Source organism: Marmota flaviventris, chromosome 1 (genome assembly GCF_047511675.1).
Source record: "Marmota flaviventris isolate mMarFla1 chromosome 1, mMarFla1.hap1, whole genome shotgun sequence".
NCBI lineage: Eukaryota > Metazoa > Chordata > Mammalia > Rodentia > Sciuridae > Marmota > Marmota flaviventris.
In genome coordinates, this window is record NC_092498.1 from 148,544,599 (window position 1) to 148,560,883 (window position 16,285).

Here is a 16,285-nt window from a genome sequence, read left to right on the forward strand (position 1 = left end):
AAAATGTCTAAACAAGGAATCACACAGCCAGCGTAACAAAGCTTCTCCTTTCCAACGGCTGCGGTCCTTCCAGTCCTCCTCTCTTTGGTACGATACACGTTTAGCGTTTGCCTGTCTGTACTCAACCTCTGACGTCTCGGAGCAACCCCCATTCCTACTCCTCGTGCGACTCCATAGCTGTCTGCAGCTGAGGCCCTTGAAGACACCCAAGGCCAGCATGAGAATATATGCTAGGGTGGCCACATGCTTGCAAAAGCCACCTGCAGCTATTGTCCTACTCAGTCATCCACATAAGGGGCATTTTTAAATTGCAGGTTTCTTGATGATTCCAATAAAAACAGCTCTCGCTCCCGGAGCCCCAAACTATTTATTCAGCCTGTCCAGGCTCCTGATGGGCTAAGCAGTGTACATCCTTGGTATTTTAATCATTGTGGCTTCCTGGGAGAGAGAAATGCTGGCCCTATGGTACGGGTGAAGACATCTAGAATGCCAGACATGGTGGCACATGCCTGTAATCCCAGCAGCTTGGGAGGCTGAGGCAGGAAGATCACAAATTTGAGGCCAGCCTCAGCAATTTAGCAAGGCTCTAAACAACTTAGCAAGACCCTGTCTCAAGATATAACATTAAAAGGGCTGGGGATGTGGCTCAGTGATAAAGTGTCCGTGGGTACCCCCACACAGCTCAGACCAAGACCAGCCCCTCCTCCCTGTCCAGGGGCCTCTCCACCACCAAACTCACATTGAAACTTAATGCCCCAATGTAACAGTATTGAGGGGGCATGGCCTTTAAGAGAGGTAATTAGTAATTAGGTCATGGGGTGACATTTTGGAAGGGACTAACGGTAGTTCTTGTAGGACCAGGCTAGCTCTTGTGAGGGCAGGTTGTTAGACAAGAGTGAGCCTGGCCCATCCCCCCCACCCCCCAGCTTCCGGTCTTATCACGTGCTCACTTGCACACGCTCCTGCTCTGTGATGTCACCTGCCATGCTGTGACACAGCAGAGGCCCTCACCAGATGCAGGTGCCCAGTGCAGCCTCCAGACCTGGGAGCTAAAACCTCTTTACTTTATAAAAGTTACCCAGCCTCAGGTGCTTTATTATAGCAACACAAAACAGACGACCTGCTCCCCCAATGGCAGGGGCACACCCAGAGTACCTTGGACTGTACAAATGTCCTGAAAATCGGCACCAGCTCCTCATCCTCCAAATGGTCTGCGTACTGGATGGCCACGTTCAGGATGTGGATGGGCTCTTCTCGGAGGTTCTAAATGAGAAAACAGGGCTGAGAGTAGAAGGACCGGGAGGCGCAGGCTTGGCCTCTCTGTAGGCTGCTCCCTGGGCTGAGCTGCTGACCTTGTAGTCGTCCTCCGAATACAGGGAGGTGCGGGCCTTGCTGAAGAGGGGGATGTCTTTGGGCACGTTGGCAAAGCAGGAGATGACTTCATCAAAGTTCCTGGGGGTGAGGGGCAGAGAAGGAAAGCTAAGGGGGCCACACCCATCAAGACCAGGTCGAGCTTCCAAGCCAGGCCCACGGGAACCCTGGGCCTCCCTCTTTCTTAGCCAACACAGGTTCAAGTGGTCCCTTGACTCAGTCCAAAGCACCCCAACAGGGTCGTTCCCAAAAGGTAAGAATGACGCTCCGCAGCCTAGCATCAGGATCCGAGGACAGGATTCTAACCGTCGGGGCCTGCAGCTGGGCCTGAGGAGAACTCTTGACCCCCTCCGACTGGCTCAGAGGCCCCAGAGACTTTGCCTCGCCTAAGTCACCTGAGGGTAATAACAGAAATCCCCGCAGCCCAGAAACTCAACAGGATGATTCAGCAGGACAAGCCAAGCACAACACAGACCCCAGGAGCAAGTGGGGGGGGGGGTGATGATGCCGAGGGCATGTGATTGACATGTGAGCTGTATTTCAAGTACTTATTTCACACACACTATCTCATTTAATTTTCACGATGCCCCAGTGAAGTAGGTCCTTCCATTACACCCACATTACAGATGAGAAAACCAAGAGAGGTTGATTAATTTGTTCAGTCTCACAGGAAATGCAGAGCTGGGATTTCAACATGGGTAAGCTGTCATGTGGCCTCACGCTCCTGATGACAATGCTATTATGATTGTATGTGTGTGTGTGTATGTGTGTGTGTGTGTGTGTTACTGAGGATTAAACCCAGGGTCTTGCCTCACACATGCAAGATAAGTGCGCTATCATAAATTTTTATTTTGAGACACAGTCTCCCTGATTTTCCCAGGCTGGCCTCCAACTTGCAATCCTCTTGTCTCAGCCTCTCCAGTAGCTGGGATGACAGTTGGGCACTGTCCCCCCGCCCCCTGCACAGTTTGTTGTTTTTTAAATCTATTTTTAACTGCTACATAAAATGTAAAAAATCATACATAGTGAAGGAAAGCCAGGTGATGTTTCCATATACATATACACGGTGTAATGTTTCAATCGAGTTAGACATCTATCTCCCAGAACATTTATCTTTATGGCGAAAGCTTTCCAAAATACTTCCTTCCAGTTTGTGAAATGGGCAGCCTCGTGACCTCGGCTCGCCCTGCTCTGCATTACACCACGGCCCCTGGCTCCTCTCTCACAGGAGCCTGGTGCCCGCCATCAACCCTCCCCCGTGACTCTGTAATTTTCAACTCGCTGTGCTACATGTCTGGGTCCCCCCCACCATGTGCCTAATGAATGGCGGGGTCGGGGAAGCCCACCACACACCCTGCTTGGGTCTGGGGGACCAGGCCACACCGTACCTGGTGAAATCCTCGAATCTCTGGAAGGCAACCATAGCCCCCATCCGCTGGCACAGTGGAGAGAAGCCACTGTCCATGAAGAGCTCTGTGCTGTGCCTCAGCAGGTCGGGGTTGGTGACACTTATGGGCACGGCCATCCTGCAGGGTGACAAGTGGAGGGTGAGGCAGCTGCTCCAGTGCCTGGTGCCTCAGGGAGCCAGACTAGGACTAGACCTCCCCCCACGCTGGGCTCTGAAACTGCAGATGGGGAGGGACGGAGGCTGGGGCCGGTGGGTGGGGGTCTCATCTGATTCCTCAGGACCTGGTGTGGTCAGAGCCCAGCGAGTGAAGGAATGCATGCAAGAGAGGCCAGTCCCCAACAGTCCAAGGTACATCCAGAGGTGGGACTGCAGCCACCAGACAGAGAACTAACTCTTCCAGCATCGATCTCTCCCGCAGAGGCCCAGGCCAGGCCAGGCGGCTGGCAAGGGGGCAGCCTCGGGGCTGGGAGCACGCCAGGCCTCCACTCCCAGCCCCATCTGCCTCCACCAAACCCCTCCTGGGGCAAGACCAACAGCCTCTTTAGAGTCCAGACAGCCACGGCCCCAGAACGGGCCGCTCACCAGGAGCAAATAGGAAGGGGTCACCTCAGGAGTTGGGACTGAGCCCTGGACTCCAGTGTAGGAGGAGCCATCAGACGATGCAGGAGAGAGTCCACCCAGAAGGCCGAGCGGCACCCCACAGAAAGGAGACCTGCTTGCAGGGCGGGCCCGCGGTGGCATCCGGGAACTGGGTTGGGGAAGGCACCCACTCCTCCCTAAATGACACAGCTGGCTGTGCTGTGTACACCTGCCCTCTTCTGGGAGCCCGGACCCTGCCTGTGAGGCAGAGGGTGCCTCAGGGACCAGCCCCCAGCGCCAAGCTCTGGTGAGTGCTCCCACAACCAAACAGCAACACTGCCACCTGCCATCAGCACGGGCGGGGAGGGGCTCTGAGGACTGCCCCTGCCCCCTCGGCCCCGCCCTGGTGCCCTCTGCCTCTGTGGACACTGCCGTGCGTCCCTTCACTGTTCAGGGTCCTGAGTGGGGGTGGACTCTATCCTCTGAGTCCTCCAAGCAAGTCCTCCAACCTGGGGGTGCTTGGGCATCCCCAACACAGATATCTGAGTTCCTGTTGGGTCCCCTGGTAACCAGGATCCAGGGACCCTGCTCCTGCACAACTAAACCCAGAGGTCACACGCTGGCATTCCGTGGGGCAGGGTTCAAGTGACTCTGGGGAACACATCACTTCTAACAAACATGAAGACCTGCCCTTTCTTGCCCGGCCTACCTGACCACTGTCCTGCAGGGCAGCACTGGGCAGGGCCAGAGGCCAGGTGGTGACCCAGGTCCCATCCAGCCCTCTCACAGCTCCCTGGACCTGGAGCAAGTGACTTCAAGTAGGACTGACCTGCCCTTGGTCTCAGCGACCCAACTTGTCACATACCTGGAGGCACTGGAATTGAGGGCCAGGCCAGGCCCTCCTGGCGGGGAGAACCTCGTCCAAACAGGGTGGACTCCAGGGTCAGCCAAGGCCCAGAGTCGTCAGCCAGCACTCCCAGCTCTAAGCAAGGCCAGAATCTAAGACCTAGACCAGGAACCCACCCCCACAGTCCTCAGTGTCTCTCTGGCCAAAACAGGAGCTGGCGCCCATCCTGGGCAATACCCTGGTATCCACAAAGTCCTCCCTGAGACGCGAGGCATGGCCCAGGGTCCTTGTGTGAGTGCCCTTCCTTTCCTAGAGGGCTGAAGTGCCGAGACAGTGAGGTCAGGAGAGAAAAGCACTCCCCCCCAGTGGCAGGGAAAAGTCCACACCACACCTCCCGCCACCCCCAAAATGACCCCAGGCCAGAGCAGCACAAGACTTTTCTCACAATGGGGTAAAATATCACGATCCTCTTTTTTGGAAATACGAAGGGTAAAATAAACGACACGTTGCTTAGGGCCTCGCTAAGTGGCTGAGGCTGGCTTTGAACTCAAGAACCTCCTGCTTCAGCCGCCAGAGCCACTGGGACGACAGGCGTGAGCCACCACGCCCAGCCTAAAATATATTTTTCAAAATCCCAAGAGACCAGGAAAATCCCCACTTGCAGAAAACATGAAGCCTGCTGCCTGCAGAGACATAAGACCTGATCAGGGGAACCCCAAATCACCACGACACCACGAAGCCACAAGCAAGACCTCTGGGAACCCCCCAGGAACCCGCAACAGAAGAACCAGGAAGAGTGAGAGGGACTGCTCCGGACACCAGGGGACATAATTACTTTATGGACGATATGGCACACCACCTGACCAGAATGGGACGTCGTGTCCTGAAATAAGAAGGGTTAGAACACAGACGTGAGCCCGCAGTACACACGCCAGCTGTCCCGGGAGAACACCGCGGGGTCACTGAGCCACGGCGCCGGATGGCAGACTCCAGCGGGCACAGGCCATGTGCCCTGCACCTGGCTCCCGAGCACGCTCAAGGGCTGGGGAAAGAGCGCTGAGATGAGCCCCTGAGAAAGTAAGCTCAGCTTCCCACCCCAGGTGACTGAGCAGCTCCGCCCAGGTCCAGAGACGCCCCAGGCTCCCATCTGTAAAATGCAGATGACATCCCGCTTGGCCAACAAAGGGCAAAGGCTCAATGAAATAAGAATCTATAACCCTGAGCACAGTGTCCGGCCAACAGCACGCCATTGGGCGGTTACAACGACAGCACTGGTTACAATCATCACGGGGATTGCTAATACCCACAAATTTCTCTGTGCCATGTGCTAACCTTCTTATCTCATTTACTCTTCCCAACGGTGGAGGACAGCACTCTATTGGAACTTTCTAGAACATTCTGGCACAGTCCAGTAGGACACCTGAGAGCCCCATGTGGCCACTGGGTACTTTAAATGCAGTTGTTATGACCCAGAGGCTGAAGTTTTTCACATTATTTCCACTTGTTTTAATTTAAGGAGGTAGAGGTGGGTAGGAGGTGGGCTGTGGTTTTACCTCCACAGAGGAGAACACGGAGCTGTGGGAGAGCCACAGCGAGGAAGGGGTCTTCCCAACGTCCACCCAGCAGCACACTAGAGGCACTGGCTGGGTCCTCGCAGAGGACACAGGTCAGAGAGGCGAAGGGGAGCCCCAGCGCCTACCGGTTTGGGTGGGAAGAGGGCAGCATGAACTGGAATTCCACCACACAGGTGCCATCGGGGAGCTGCCTGTGCTGCAGGCTGTTCAGCTCGTAAGCGATGTAGCCTCTCCGCACATAGACCTGGGGGAGAAGAAACACTGTGGACATCAGACAGCGCCTGTGTCCTCCAAACCTGAAAAGCCCAGGCTGAGGGACACCAGGAAAGGTATCCGCCGAATCTCTAAGCAGCCGCTGAGAACATCCCAGTGAGAGTTGATGGAGTTTTTTTGCTTATTGGTTTGTTTTTGTAAAGGGCTGGGTATCTCTGCTACGAACACTTGATGCTACTGCTTTACGGAACCAGCCTTAAAAATATGTACACAAATAGGTGAGGCTATTCCAAGAAATTTTATTTATGAAATACGTCCCAGGGCCACAGTTTGCCAACCCCTGCTCTAGAGCAGTTCTAGCCAATAGAAATACAACACAAGGGGCTGGGGATGTGGCCCAAGCGGTAGCGCGCTCGCCTGGCATGCGTGCGGCCCGGGTTCGATCCTCAGCACCACATACAAACAAAGATGTTGTGTCCGCCGAAAACTAAAAAAAAATAAATATTAAAATTCTCTCTCTCTCTCTTTAAAAAAAAAAAAAAAAGAAAGAAAGAAATACAACACAAGCGACACCTAGAATTCTAATTTTTTATAGCCATGGAGAAAAAGAAAAGGAACAGCTAAAAATAATTTAATAATACTCTTATTTCTCCCTGAATATTATCATTTCAACATGTAATATAGGAAAATATTTGCATATTTCACATTCTTTCCTCCCTACTAAGTCTTTGGAATCAGGCACAGCTCGACTCAGACAAATGGAATTTTAAGTGCTCACTAACCACGTGGGCCCAGAAGCTGCCATAGCGGGGGACACAGTCTAGTGTTCAGATGCTGGGAGGTTTATAACTGTCTGGGGAATAGATGGTCTCTGCCACAAGAACTAAAATAACAGTGTCCGGCTGGGGCTGGGGCTCAGCGATAGAGCGCTTGCCTAGCATGTACGAGGCCCTGTTCGATCCTCAGCACCACATAAAAATAAATTAAATAAAGGTATTGTGCCCAACTACAACTAAAAAATAAATATTAAAAAAATAAAATAAAATAACAGTGTCACTGCTGCCCTCTAAATGACCTGCTTCCAGCTATGCTCGATGGCCTGTCATCCCACTGGCTCAGGAGGCTGAGGCAGGAGGATCTTGAGTTCAAAGCCAGCCTCAGCAACAGCAAGGCCCTAAGCAACTCAGTGAGACCCTGTCTCTAAATAAAGTACAAAATAGGGCTGGGGATGGGGTTCAGTGGACAAGGACTCTGGAGTTCAATCCCGGTACCCCCCCCCCAAAAAAAAAGTGCCATTGTAGAAAGTGATAGAATGTATAGAAAGTACATCCTAGAAAAATCTCTAATACACATAAATAGGACTTAGCACTTTAAAAAAATACTCATGAGTCGGACGCAGTGGCACAGGCCTGTAATCCCAGCAGCTCAGGAGGCTGAGGCAGGATCGCAAGTTCAAGGTCAGCTTCAGCTACTTAGTGAGACCCTATCTCAAAATAAAAAATAAAAAGGGCTGGGGATGTAGCTCAGTGGTAGCGCACCTCTGGGTTCAATCCTCAGTACTACAAAATGAATAAATAATAAATGTTTAATGAAATGAAATTAAAAGTATTGACGAGACGCACTGGGTCTCATCGTTGGAAAACAGGAGTGAGGCCTCGGAAGGACTCTTCCAGAGCTGAACCCGTAGAAGGGGTATAACCTGCAGGTCCAGGAGGCCCAGTGGCTGTCACATGCTCACAAGCCTCAAAGGGTCTCCAGGAAGACCCAGCCAAACCTGGGTGGGTAACTCACGGGGTCTAAAAGATCCAGGAGAGTGGGGAGCTGTGGGGGTCAAGCCACTGGACTCACTGGACTGAGAGCCAGGAGATTAGGAAAAACCACAACCAGTCACGTAGTCCAGGGTAAGAGAGCCACCTAAGTGCCAGAGGGTCACCTCCTGTGTCCCACAAAAAGCAGAGTAAAAGTCTAAATTCCTGAAAATAAGTCATCACCTCTCGGCTCCTAAATGCAGGGAGACAGGAGCAAGAACACCTGGCCCTCATCTGGGTTTTGCTGCTGGTCATACCCTTCTCTGTCCTGTCACACAGGGCAGTCACTTAGTCACCCAGGCTCCTTCTGGCTCTCAGAGCTCCAGGTGGAAAAGTCTATCTGAAGTATTAATTAATGCACACAGTCAGCAAGTCTGGACAAGGTGCCTTGGACTTGGCTCTCAGGGTTAGCAGTTAGCTGTGTCCTGCCTGGAAGAACTGCGGTGACACAGGACACAGCAGTGGTTACCTGTATAGACTTTGCAATAAAACAGATCTAGTGGAAATCCTGGTACTGCCCCTCCTAGCTGTGTGACCTTGAGCAAGTCACTTCACCTCTCTGTGTCTCAGTTCATTCCTCTGCAAGGTGAATACTAACTCGGAGAGCATAAAGTCATGTTTGCAAGGCCATGGCCCAGGGGGGCCAGCCGGCACTGAATGTTACAACTGGCAAGCTCAGGCCTGCCACTGTCCCCCAGGCCTCCCCTACTTACCTCCAGGGAAGCCATGCAAACGACTTTGTTAGTGTGGTAGAAGAAGGAGGGCAGGACATCAAATATGGTCGTTTCTGAGAGGATTAATTTCTATGGGAAATGGAAAAAGGAAAAAGGAAAAAAAATGTGAACAGATTTTAACCACCAACCAGAGGCGCAGGAGGAGTGGGAATAGGAGAAGATGGCCGCGGTGCTGTCCCTGGCGCTGGCCAAGGACCCGAACTCCGGGCTCCTCCCACTCCGGGCTCCTCCCACTCCGGGCTCCTCCCACTCCGGGCTCCTCCCACTCCGGGCTCCTCCCACTCCGGGCTCCTCCCACTCCGGGCTCCTCCCACCCCCGGCTCCTCCCACCCCCGGCTCCTCCCACCCCCGGCTCCTCCCACCCCCGGCTCCTCCCACCCCCGGCTCCTCCCACCCCCGGCTCCTCCCACCCCCGGCTCCTCCCACCCCCGGCTCCTCCCATGTGCACTCTCAGGAGACCTGCCAATCAAGCCCTGGATCCTGCCCAGGGTTCCCAGCTTCAGATGCCGGGGTTCCTGGAAGCCTGGAAGTGAGCACCCTGAAGCAGGGGGAGCCTGTAGGCCCCAAGACCCCCACCTGGGCCAGGGCGTGCTCTGTGGAAGCTGGAAGGAAGGAGATGTCCCACCTTGAGGTTTTCTGGGCAAAACTGGTGGCCATACATGTCGATGGCAGACAGGAAGATGGACTCCACCTGGTTGTGCCTCAGCTCGTAGGAGGGGAGGTGGGAGGCGATCAGCACCTGTCAGGGAGGGGGTGAGGCTGGCATAAGAGAAGCCGGGTGGGCTCGGGGCAGCCACGCGCCAGGTCCAGGTGCCTGGAGCCCTGACCTGTCTGGCTCTGAGGGCCACTTTGCAGTGCTCCGTCTTGCTCAGCTGGGTGAGCTGGTGGAGGATGGCGGTCAGCTCGTCCGACAGGGAAGGGTCTGGGCCACAGAGCTCATCCTTTAGGGGACAGAAACAGAATCCAAATGAATTTTCTCTGCCAGAGGGGAACAGGTCAGCACTCACCTTGGCCAGGCGTAAAGTTGCCCAAACAATCTAGCGTCCGCTGTCAGGGCAACAGGCACAGCCTGAGACACTCCTTTTGCCCCTCTCTACCATGAGCACCCCTACCCCTTCATTCACCCAGTTGCCCACTCATACTCCAAAACACACCCTCAATACCTAGCAAGAAGAAAAATACAACTAAGCTGGGCACAGTGGCGCATGCCTGGAATCCCAGCTGCTCAGGAGGATGACGCAGGAGGATCTGGAGTTCAAAGCCAGCCTCAGCAACAGCGAGGCACTAAGCAACTCAGTGAGACTCTACAAAATAGGGCTGGGGATGGGGCTCAGTGGTCGAGTGCCCCTGGGTTCAATCCTTGGTACCAAAAAAAAAAAAAAAAAAGAAAGAAAGAAGGAAAAGAAAAATATAACTAGGTTTTTGCCTAGAGCACAGGTTGAGTGATGCTTCTTTGAAATGCTGGGAATAGCAGTGTTTGGGATTTCAGATCTTTTTTGGGGGGGGAGGGGGATTTTGGAATATTTGCATATACATAATGAGTTATCTTGGGGACAAAACCCAAATCTAAACATGAAACTTGTGTATGTTTCAAGTACATTGGGACTAGGGACAGAGCACAGTGGGAGAGAGTTTGCCCAGTATGTGGAAGGCCATGGGCTGGATCCCCAGCTCTGCAAAAATAAACAAACAAACAAACAAATAGTCGCACATACACCTTACACACACGAAGCCTGAAATATTTTGTGTGATATTTTTAGTACATCTACATTTCAACTTCAACCCATCACAGGAGGGCAGAGGCAGAGTTTTCTACTTGTGGTATCCTGCTGGTGTTCGAAAACTTTCAGATTTTGGAGCATTTCAGAGTTTGGATTAGGGATGCTCAACTTTATACTATTCTAGTGAGCATTCAGCAGGCACTGACTGTGTACCAGGCAAATAGCTAGATCCTTTACACGCTTTTCTCCCATTCTCCCAACCCTCTGAGGAGTTACTATCAGGATCCCCATTTTATAGATGAGGAAACTGAGGCTTGGAGCCTGTGCAAGGTGGAGCAGATCGGAGCACAGCTCTATTGGGTCCCTGAAGCCACCAGCTTCCCCCCCTGCACGCTGCTACCTGACTTCAAGGGTTCAGTTTCAGAGGGGAGGAGCTGGGAGTGGAATCTTGCAGAAGAGAAAGGGGTGCTGAGTCCTTCTGAGTGGGGGACCTTCCTGCTGGAGACCAGGACTATGGTCTCTGCGTCTTCCTTTATGCCCTGAGAGCAAGAGGGCCTCGGGAACGGCCAGAGCAGGCGCCTCGTCCAAGTCCACGGAAGACAGCCCCCCCCCATCAGCCACCACTGTTCCCCAAGGAGTCTCACCAGAGGGCGGGGCTGTGACCACTTCTCATGCACAGGTTTCCCTAATTATGTTAAACCCACGCGGCTTTTAGAGTCGGAAATTTATATATATATTTAGTTTTAGGTGGACACGATATCTTTATTTTACATTTATGTGGTGCTGAGGATCGAACTCAGTGCCTCGTGCATGCTAAGCGAGCGCACTACCACTGAGCCACATCCCAGCCCTAGAGTCATAATTTTTTATGTATTAATATTTCATACATAAGCACACAGGCACGTCGACGCTCAAGAAATTTCATGGGAGATTATCTAAATCCTCTCTCCTCCCCCAGTTCTGATTCACTCTGTATGGTCAAGGGGTGGTGACATTGCCCTCACCATGCCACCCAGCTTGTGGCTCCAAGGAGAGCACAGAGGGCAGGCGCTGTTCAGCCACCAGGCTGGCAGAGTGTGATCATGGTGTGAGTGTGTGAGTGTGTGTGTGAGAGTGTATGTTTGTGAATGTGCGAATGTGTGTGTGACAGTGTGTACGAGTGTGTGAGTATGTGAGTGTGTGTGTGTGAGAGAGAGTGTGTGTGCGTGTGTGACAGTGTGTGCGAGTGTGTGTGGGGGAGCATTTTAAAAGCCAGGACACCACCCTGCACACACAAGAGCCCCGAATCCCTTCTTTCTTTGTCCTTGTGTACTTTATTCTACACTACCACGTTTTGTTTTGTCTTGTCGCCAAGTTCTAGGACCCCTAAATGACATGCAGAAACTATGTCCCCTTAAAAGACTCCAAACAATCTCATCTCACAGGAATCAAAGTGGGAAGCCTTTACTGAAAGCTTCTGCGGGACCAAACTCCACCAGAAGTAAAGAACCCACTGAGGGCTGGGGATGTGGCTCAAGCGGTAGCGCGCTCGCCTGGCATGCGTGCGGCCCGGGTTCAATCCTCAGCACCACATACAAACAAAGATGTTGTGTCCGCCGATAACTAAAAAATAAATAAATAAATTTCTCTCTCTCTCTCTCTCTCTCAAAAAAAAAAAAAAAAAGAACTCACTGATTCCTAACAAATGAAAGCAAAAGAGCCACAGAGTGAATCTCACCTCTGACCCCCAAACCACGCCTGGGACAACATTTTGGGTGCAGTGGCACACGCCTGTCATCCCAGCAGCTTGGGAGGCTGAGGCAGGAGGATCGCGAGTTCAAAGCCAGCCTCAGCAAAAACGAGACACTAAGCAACTCAGTGAGATGCTGTCTCTAAATAAAATCAAAATAGGGCTGGGGATGCAGTTCAGTGGCCGAGTGCCCCTGAGTTCAGTCCCTGGTACCAAAAAAAAAAAAGAAAAAAAGCAGCAGCAGCAGCCCCAAGTAAGCGTCCCAATTCTCTGAGCTGGGCCATTCCACCATCTCCCCCAATCCGATATCTGGTGCACATGATTTTAGAAACTTTAAGACCTGAAGAGTCAGTGATAAACAGAAAAATCCAGAGGTGCCACCCTGACCTTTGAATGCCGAGCCGACTCTGACATTAGAGGAAACCTTGCTCTACACACTTCACAAACACTCCACCAAAGGAAGTGTTTTGAAAAGCGTTCTATTACTGTAGCTGTGGAATTCCCCAAGAGCAGACACCTCCCTGGGCACAGGTGCCCGATCCTGGCCTCACCCTGCAACCACTTTGGGGAGTCCTCCCCCTGAAATTAATTTTTAAAAACTTCAGAGGTAACGAAGATCCATGTGTTGATATCCCCTAAACACCCGGAGTCACTAATTGTTAATTTTTTATCACAGCAGCACATTGGATTTCGCTGTAAGCACACGTGCATGCTCACACTCTTCCTCTTCTTAAAAGTGGGATGCAGACACCATAATCTTTTACACTATTTAAGTACATATCTGGCTGAGAAAAAGATATTCTCCCAGTTGCCTACAGAACCTCTAAAAAACGAAAGAAACTAAACATGACACTAACGATATTACCCGACACACAGTCCATGTTTCAATTTCCCATTGCCAAAGCTTTCAAAATGTACTAACCTCTGGGCTCCATTTCCAAAACCTCTGATTTAATTGAACAAAGGGTAGGGTTTGAGCATCTGTTTTTTTTTTTTTTAAAACCCTGCTGCCCACCAGGTGCTTCTCATTGCAACCAGGATTGAAATGTGCTGCACAAAGAGATGTTAAAATGACCCTTTCCAAAATACCAACATTGATGAATACAACTTGTTAGGTGTTTACTCTCCTACACGCCCCGGGCCCAAACTCTGCCCACTGACTATTTTTGTAAATAGTGTTATAGGAGCTGAGCGTGGTGGCACATGCTTGCAATTCCAGTGGCTCAGGAGGCTGAGGCAGGAGGATCACAAGTTCAAGGCTAGCCCTGGCAACTTAGTGAAGCCCTGAGCAACTCAGCAAGACCCTGTCTCAAAATGAAAAATAAAAAGGGCTGAGAGTGAGGCTCCATGGTTAAGTGCCCCTGGGTTCAATCCCTGGTAACCCCTCCCAAAAAAATAATGCTATAGGAACCCAGACTCACTCATTCTAGCCGCTTGAGATTACAAGCTCATGGGGCTAAGGAGCTACAACAGAAGCCCTGTGACCACGAATCTGAAATATTTACTCTCTAGGGCCCTTTACAGAAAAAAATTGCCAAGCCCTTCTTGCTCTAAGCCAAGTCCAAGTCTCTCCTTCTCTGCTGATCCTACATTTTCTAAGGAGTCATCGGGACCGTTATCCAGGGGAAAAGTCTTTAAAAATAAAGACTGCTTCTGACTATCTTGCAGGAAATGCCTTACATCTCCAAGAAGGCACAATAAGGACCTACCACCAGACCCAGAACTAAATATTCCTATAGCTCATGACGCTGGAGCCAGAAGGTGGGTTCAAATCCTGGCTCTGCACTCACAGAGCTGGGTACCCTTGGGCAAGTGGCTTTACCTCTCTGAGCTCTTCCAATGGGAGGTGAGAACCTTTATTAGGGTTTCTGTGAGAACTAAATGAGTCAATATTTATTTGTAAAGTACTCCAAGAGGGCCTGGCACAGAGCAGAGGCTTCAGGAGTGTCCCTGCCTATGGTTGCAAACCAAGTTTTACTGGAACACTGAACAATGGCAGAGTCGAGTGGTCCAGACAGCGCCCACCCCGCCAAGTCCAGAATGCTTGCCTTCTGGCCCCAGACCCAGCCCGGCTTGGGGTGGAGGACACCTCCTGCTTACTATCAGCATGATCACCAGCTGGTTCTTCTTGGCCACCTGTGCGTGGGAGAAGATGCAGTCCAGCACCTGGGACATGTCCGGCTTGAACTGCTCCCTGAGGTTTATCACACACTTGTCGTAGTGAGCTAGAGGGGAGAGAAGGCGGCCTGGGGTTAAGACGGCGGCTCCTCCCCACCGCCCTGCCCAGGTCTGCCACCCGTGCCACCAGCGGGGCCCTGTCTCTTGCCTTGTTGGAAATGATGCTCAACCTGCAAATATCTTCGCAGGAGATCCAGCACCACCGCCTTCATATAGCCGCGGGTCCCACTGCGGTACCTGGGGAGAGGAAGGCAGCCAGGTTACCGCCCACCTCACCTCCTGGGACATCCCCCAGGGCTTTTATGGGTTTAGAAGGGAGGTGACAGTCACCCAGCCATGTGGAGGCTGTGCCCTCTGATTCTCAGGCACCGTGGCCTGGGCCTGCAGGCGGACCTGCCCCTCAAACCAGCGGCCCTGCTGGGTGAGTACCGGGGATGGAGCCCTGGGGCGGCCCTGGCGCAGCCCCCCAGAGAAGGGAAAAAATCCAAGAGAGTTGGATGCTGAAGGGGGGAAGCCAATTTTAACGGCAAAAATATAAATGTCCAATTAAGCATCCAGTCTATAAAGAGATTTTCCCAAAAGACAAACTTGAAAGACATTCACCGAAAGATAGATCCTGTGTAAATTTCATTTCCCCTTTGAGACAAAACTTTTTCCTGGGTTAAACCGCGTTTCCCGAAACATTTCCTCTTCTAGAATATTTCTGAAAACAGGGAATTGGGTTTCTCAGGGGGTGCGATACTAAGTTCTAGGGAATCAGAAACCAGCTTACCCCAGCAGGACTGAATGACAACAAAAGAACAAGAATTAAAATAGTAAATAAAAAATCATTCCAAATGCAATTGTTTTTTCAGTCACAGCACGGGTAGAACTTTGATAATTATGTTCAACACAGAAACGTTTGCTAGAGAATCGATTAATACCATGTGCTCATTCCTTCTGGGTGTTTCTCTGAAGCTTAAAGGGTGGGCTTAAGGTGAGCAGCGGATTCATTTTGGGGGGGACTCCCTGGTAGTCCTTGGTTGTGAGGCTTTCATTTTGTGGGGATGCACTTCAAAATCCCCTCCCTCTGCTGCAGCCTACAGGGCCAGTCGGAGCCCAGGAGTTGCGGAACTCCTTGAAAGGAGGGTCACCTCCTAAGGACCCCCATTCTCTCTACCTGAGTTCCTGGCACTTGGTAATTAGGTACCGAGCTGATTGGTTCAAATCTGCTTCCGTTCTCTCTATGAGCCGAGCCATCTTGCTACGTAGGTTCTTCATGAAAAATGGCAAACAGCTCTCTTACCATCAGCACAGTCCTGCAGCAGACTGCCCCTGCCCCTACCTACCCAAGACACGATTCAAGTTATTCACCAACCTTCCTCTGCAGTGGTCCCCAAAACCGCAATGGTAATTGGTACCGTCCTTTCTTGTACATAAAACCATCTCATCCCACTGTGTCCTGATCCAAGCTACCACCTGGTGAACACTGGCCAAATGTCACGGCTTTCCCAAGGTTAGCCCCCATATGACTCCAAGTGACGTATCTTGTGAAGTGTTTTTACACCCCTTTCGCCTGCTGGTGAACTGAGACCCACGGAGGTTAAGGCCAGGTCTCTGCTTTCACTAACGGCAGAGCCGGGACTCACGTGCTCGATGTCAGTGAGGACCTGGCCCTCAGACAGCCCCAGCCCGGCTCTGGAGACAGGTGACCCCTCAGGGTGAAAACCGCACCCCCTGGAGGGCCCAGGGGCCCTTCACCTCTGAACCAGCTGCACGATGCTCTGGGTGTTCATGAAGAAGACCTCTCGGTCGGCCTTGCGCTGCAGGGTGGCCGCGTGGCAGTCCAGGATGGTGGCAATCTAGACAGGACAAGACAGGTCTGACCACTGACAGCAGATGACGAAGCCCCGAAGTAGCCATCACGGGGTCTCACCCAAGGTTCAAAGAATCCCAGCCCAAAAGCCATCTGGTCACCCTGAAAAATCCCTGGTCCCCCCTCGGGGTACTGCTGGGAGACTTCAAGAGCTCAGAATGACAACAGTCACCAAACAGGTGCACGGCACTGGGACAGAGGGGGAGGAAGGACCCAAGCCCAGCAAAGGTGCAGGTGGGAAGGGTCCTTTTATTGTTTTTTTAAAGAC

At 52.0% G+C, this 16,285-nt stretch overlaps 1 protein-coding gene across 7 annotated transcripts in view; it reads right to left on the bottom strand.

Annotated features, from left to right (window-relative positions):
• The window catches only part of Acacb (acetyl-CoA carboxylase beta), a 113,960-nt gene that overhangs the window by 31,287 nt on the left and 66,388 nt on the right, over positions 1-16,285 (bottom strand). For all 7 annotated transcript variants that reach the window (XM_071617231.1, XM_071617226.1, XM_027923243.2 and 4 more), the window contains 10 exons: positions 15,903-16,003; positions 14,311-14,399; positions 14,085-14,209; positions 9,362-9,475; positions 9,160-9,273; positions 8,514-8,603; positions 5,905-6,023; positions 2,760-2,897; positions 1,353-1,452; positions 1,156-1,263 (listed from right to left, as the gene is read on the bottom strand). In XM_071617231.1, the coding sequence (XP_071473332.1) occupies positions 1,156-1,263; positions 1,353-1,452; positions 2,760-2,897; positions 5,905-6,023; positions 8,514-8,603; positions 9,160-9,273; positions 9,362-9,475; positions 14,085-14,209; positions 14,311-14,399; positions 15,903-16,003 (1,098 nt within the window). The remainder of the gene's footprint in view (positions 1-1,155; positions 1,264-1,352; positions 1,453-2,759; positions 2,898-5,904; positions 6,024-8,513; positions 8,604-9,159; positions 9,274-9,361; positions 9,476-14,084; positions 14,210-14,310; positions 14,400-15,902; positions 16,004-16,285) is intronic.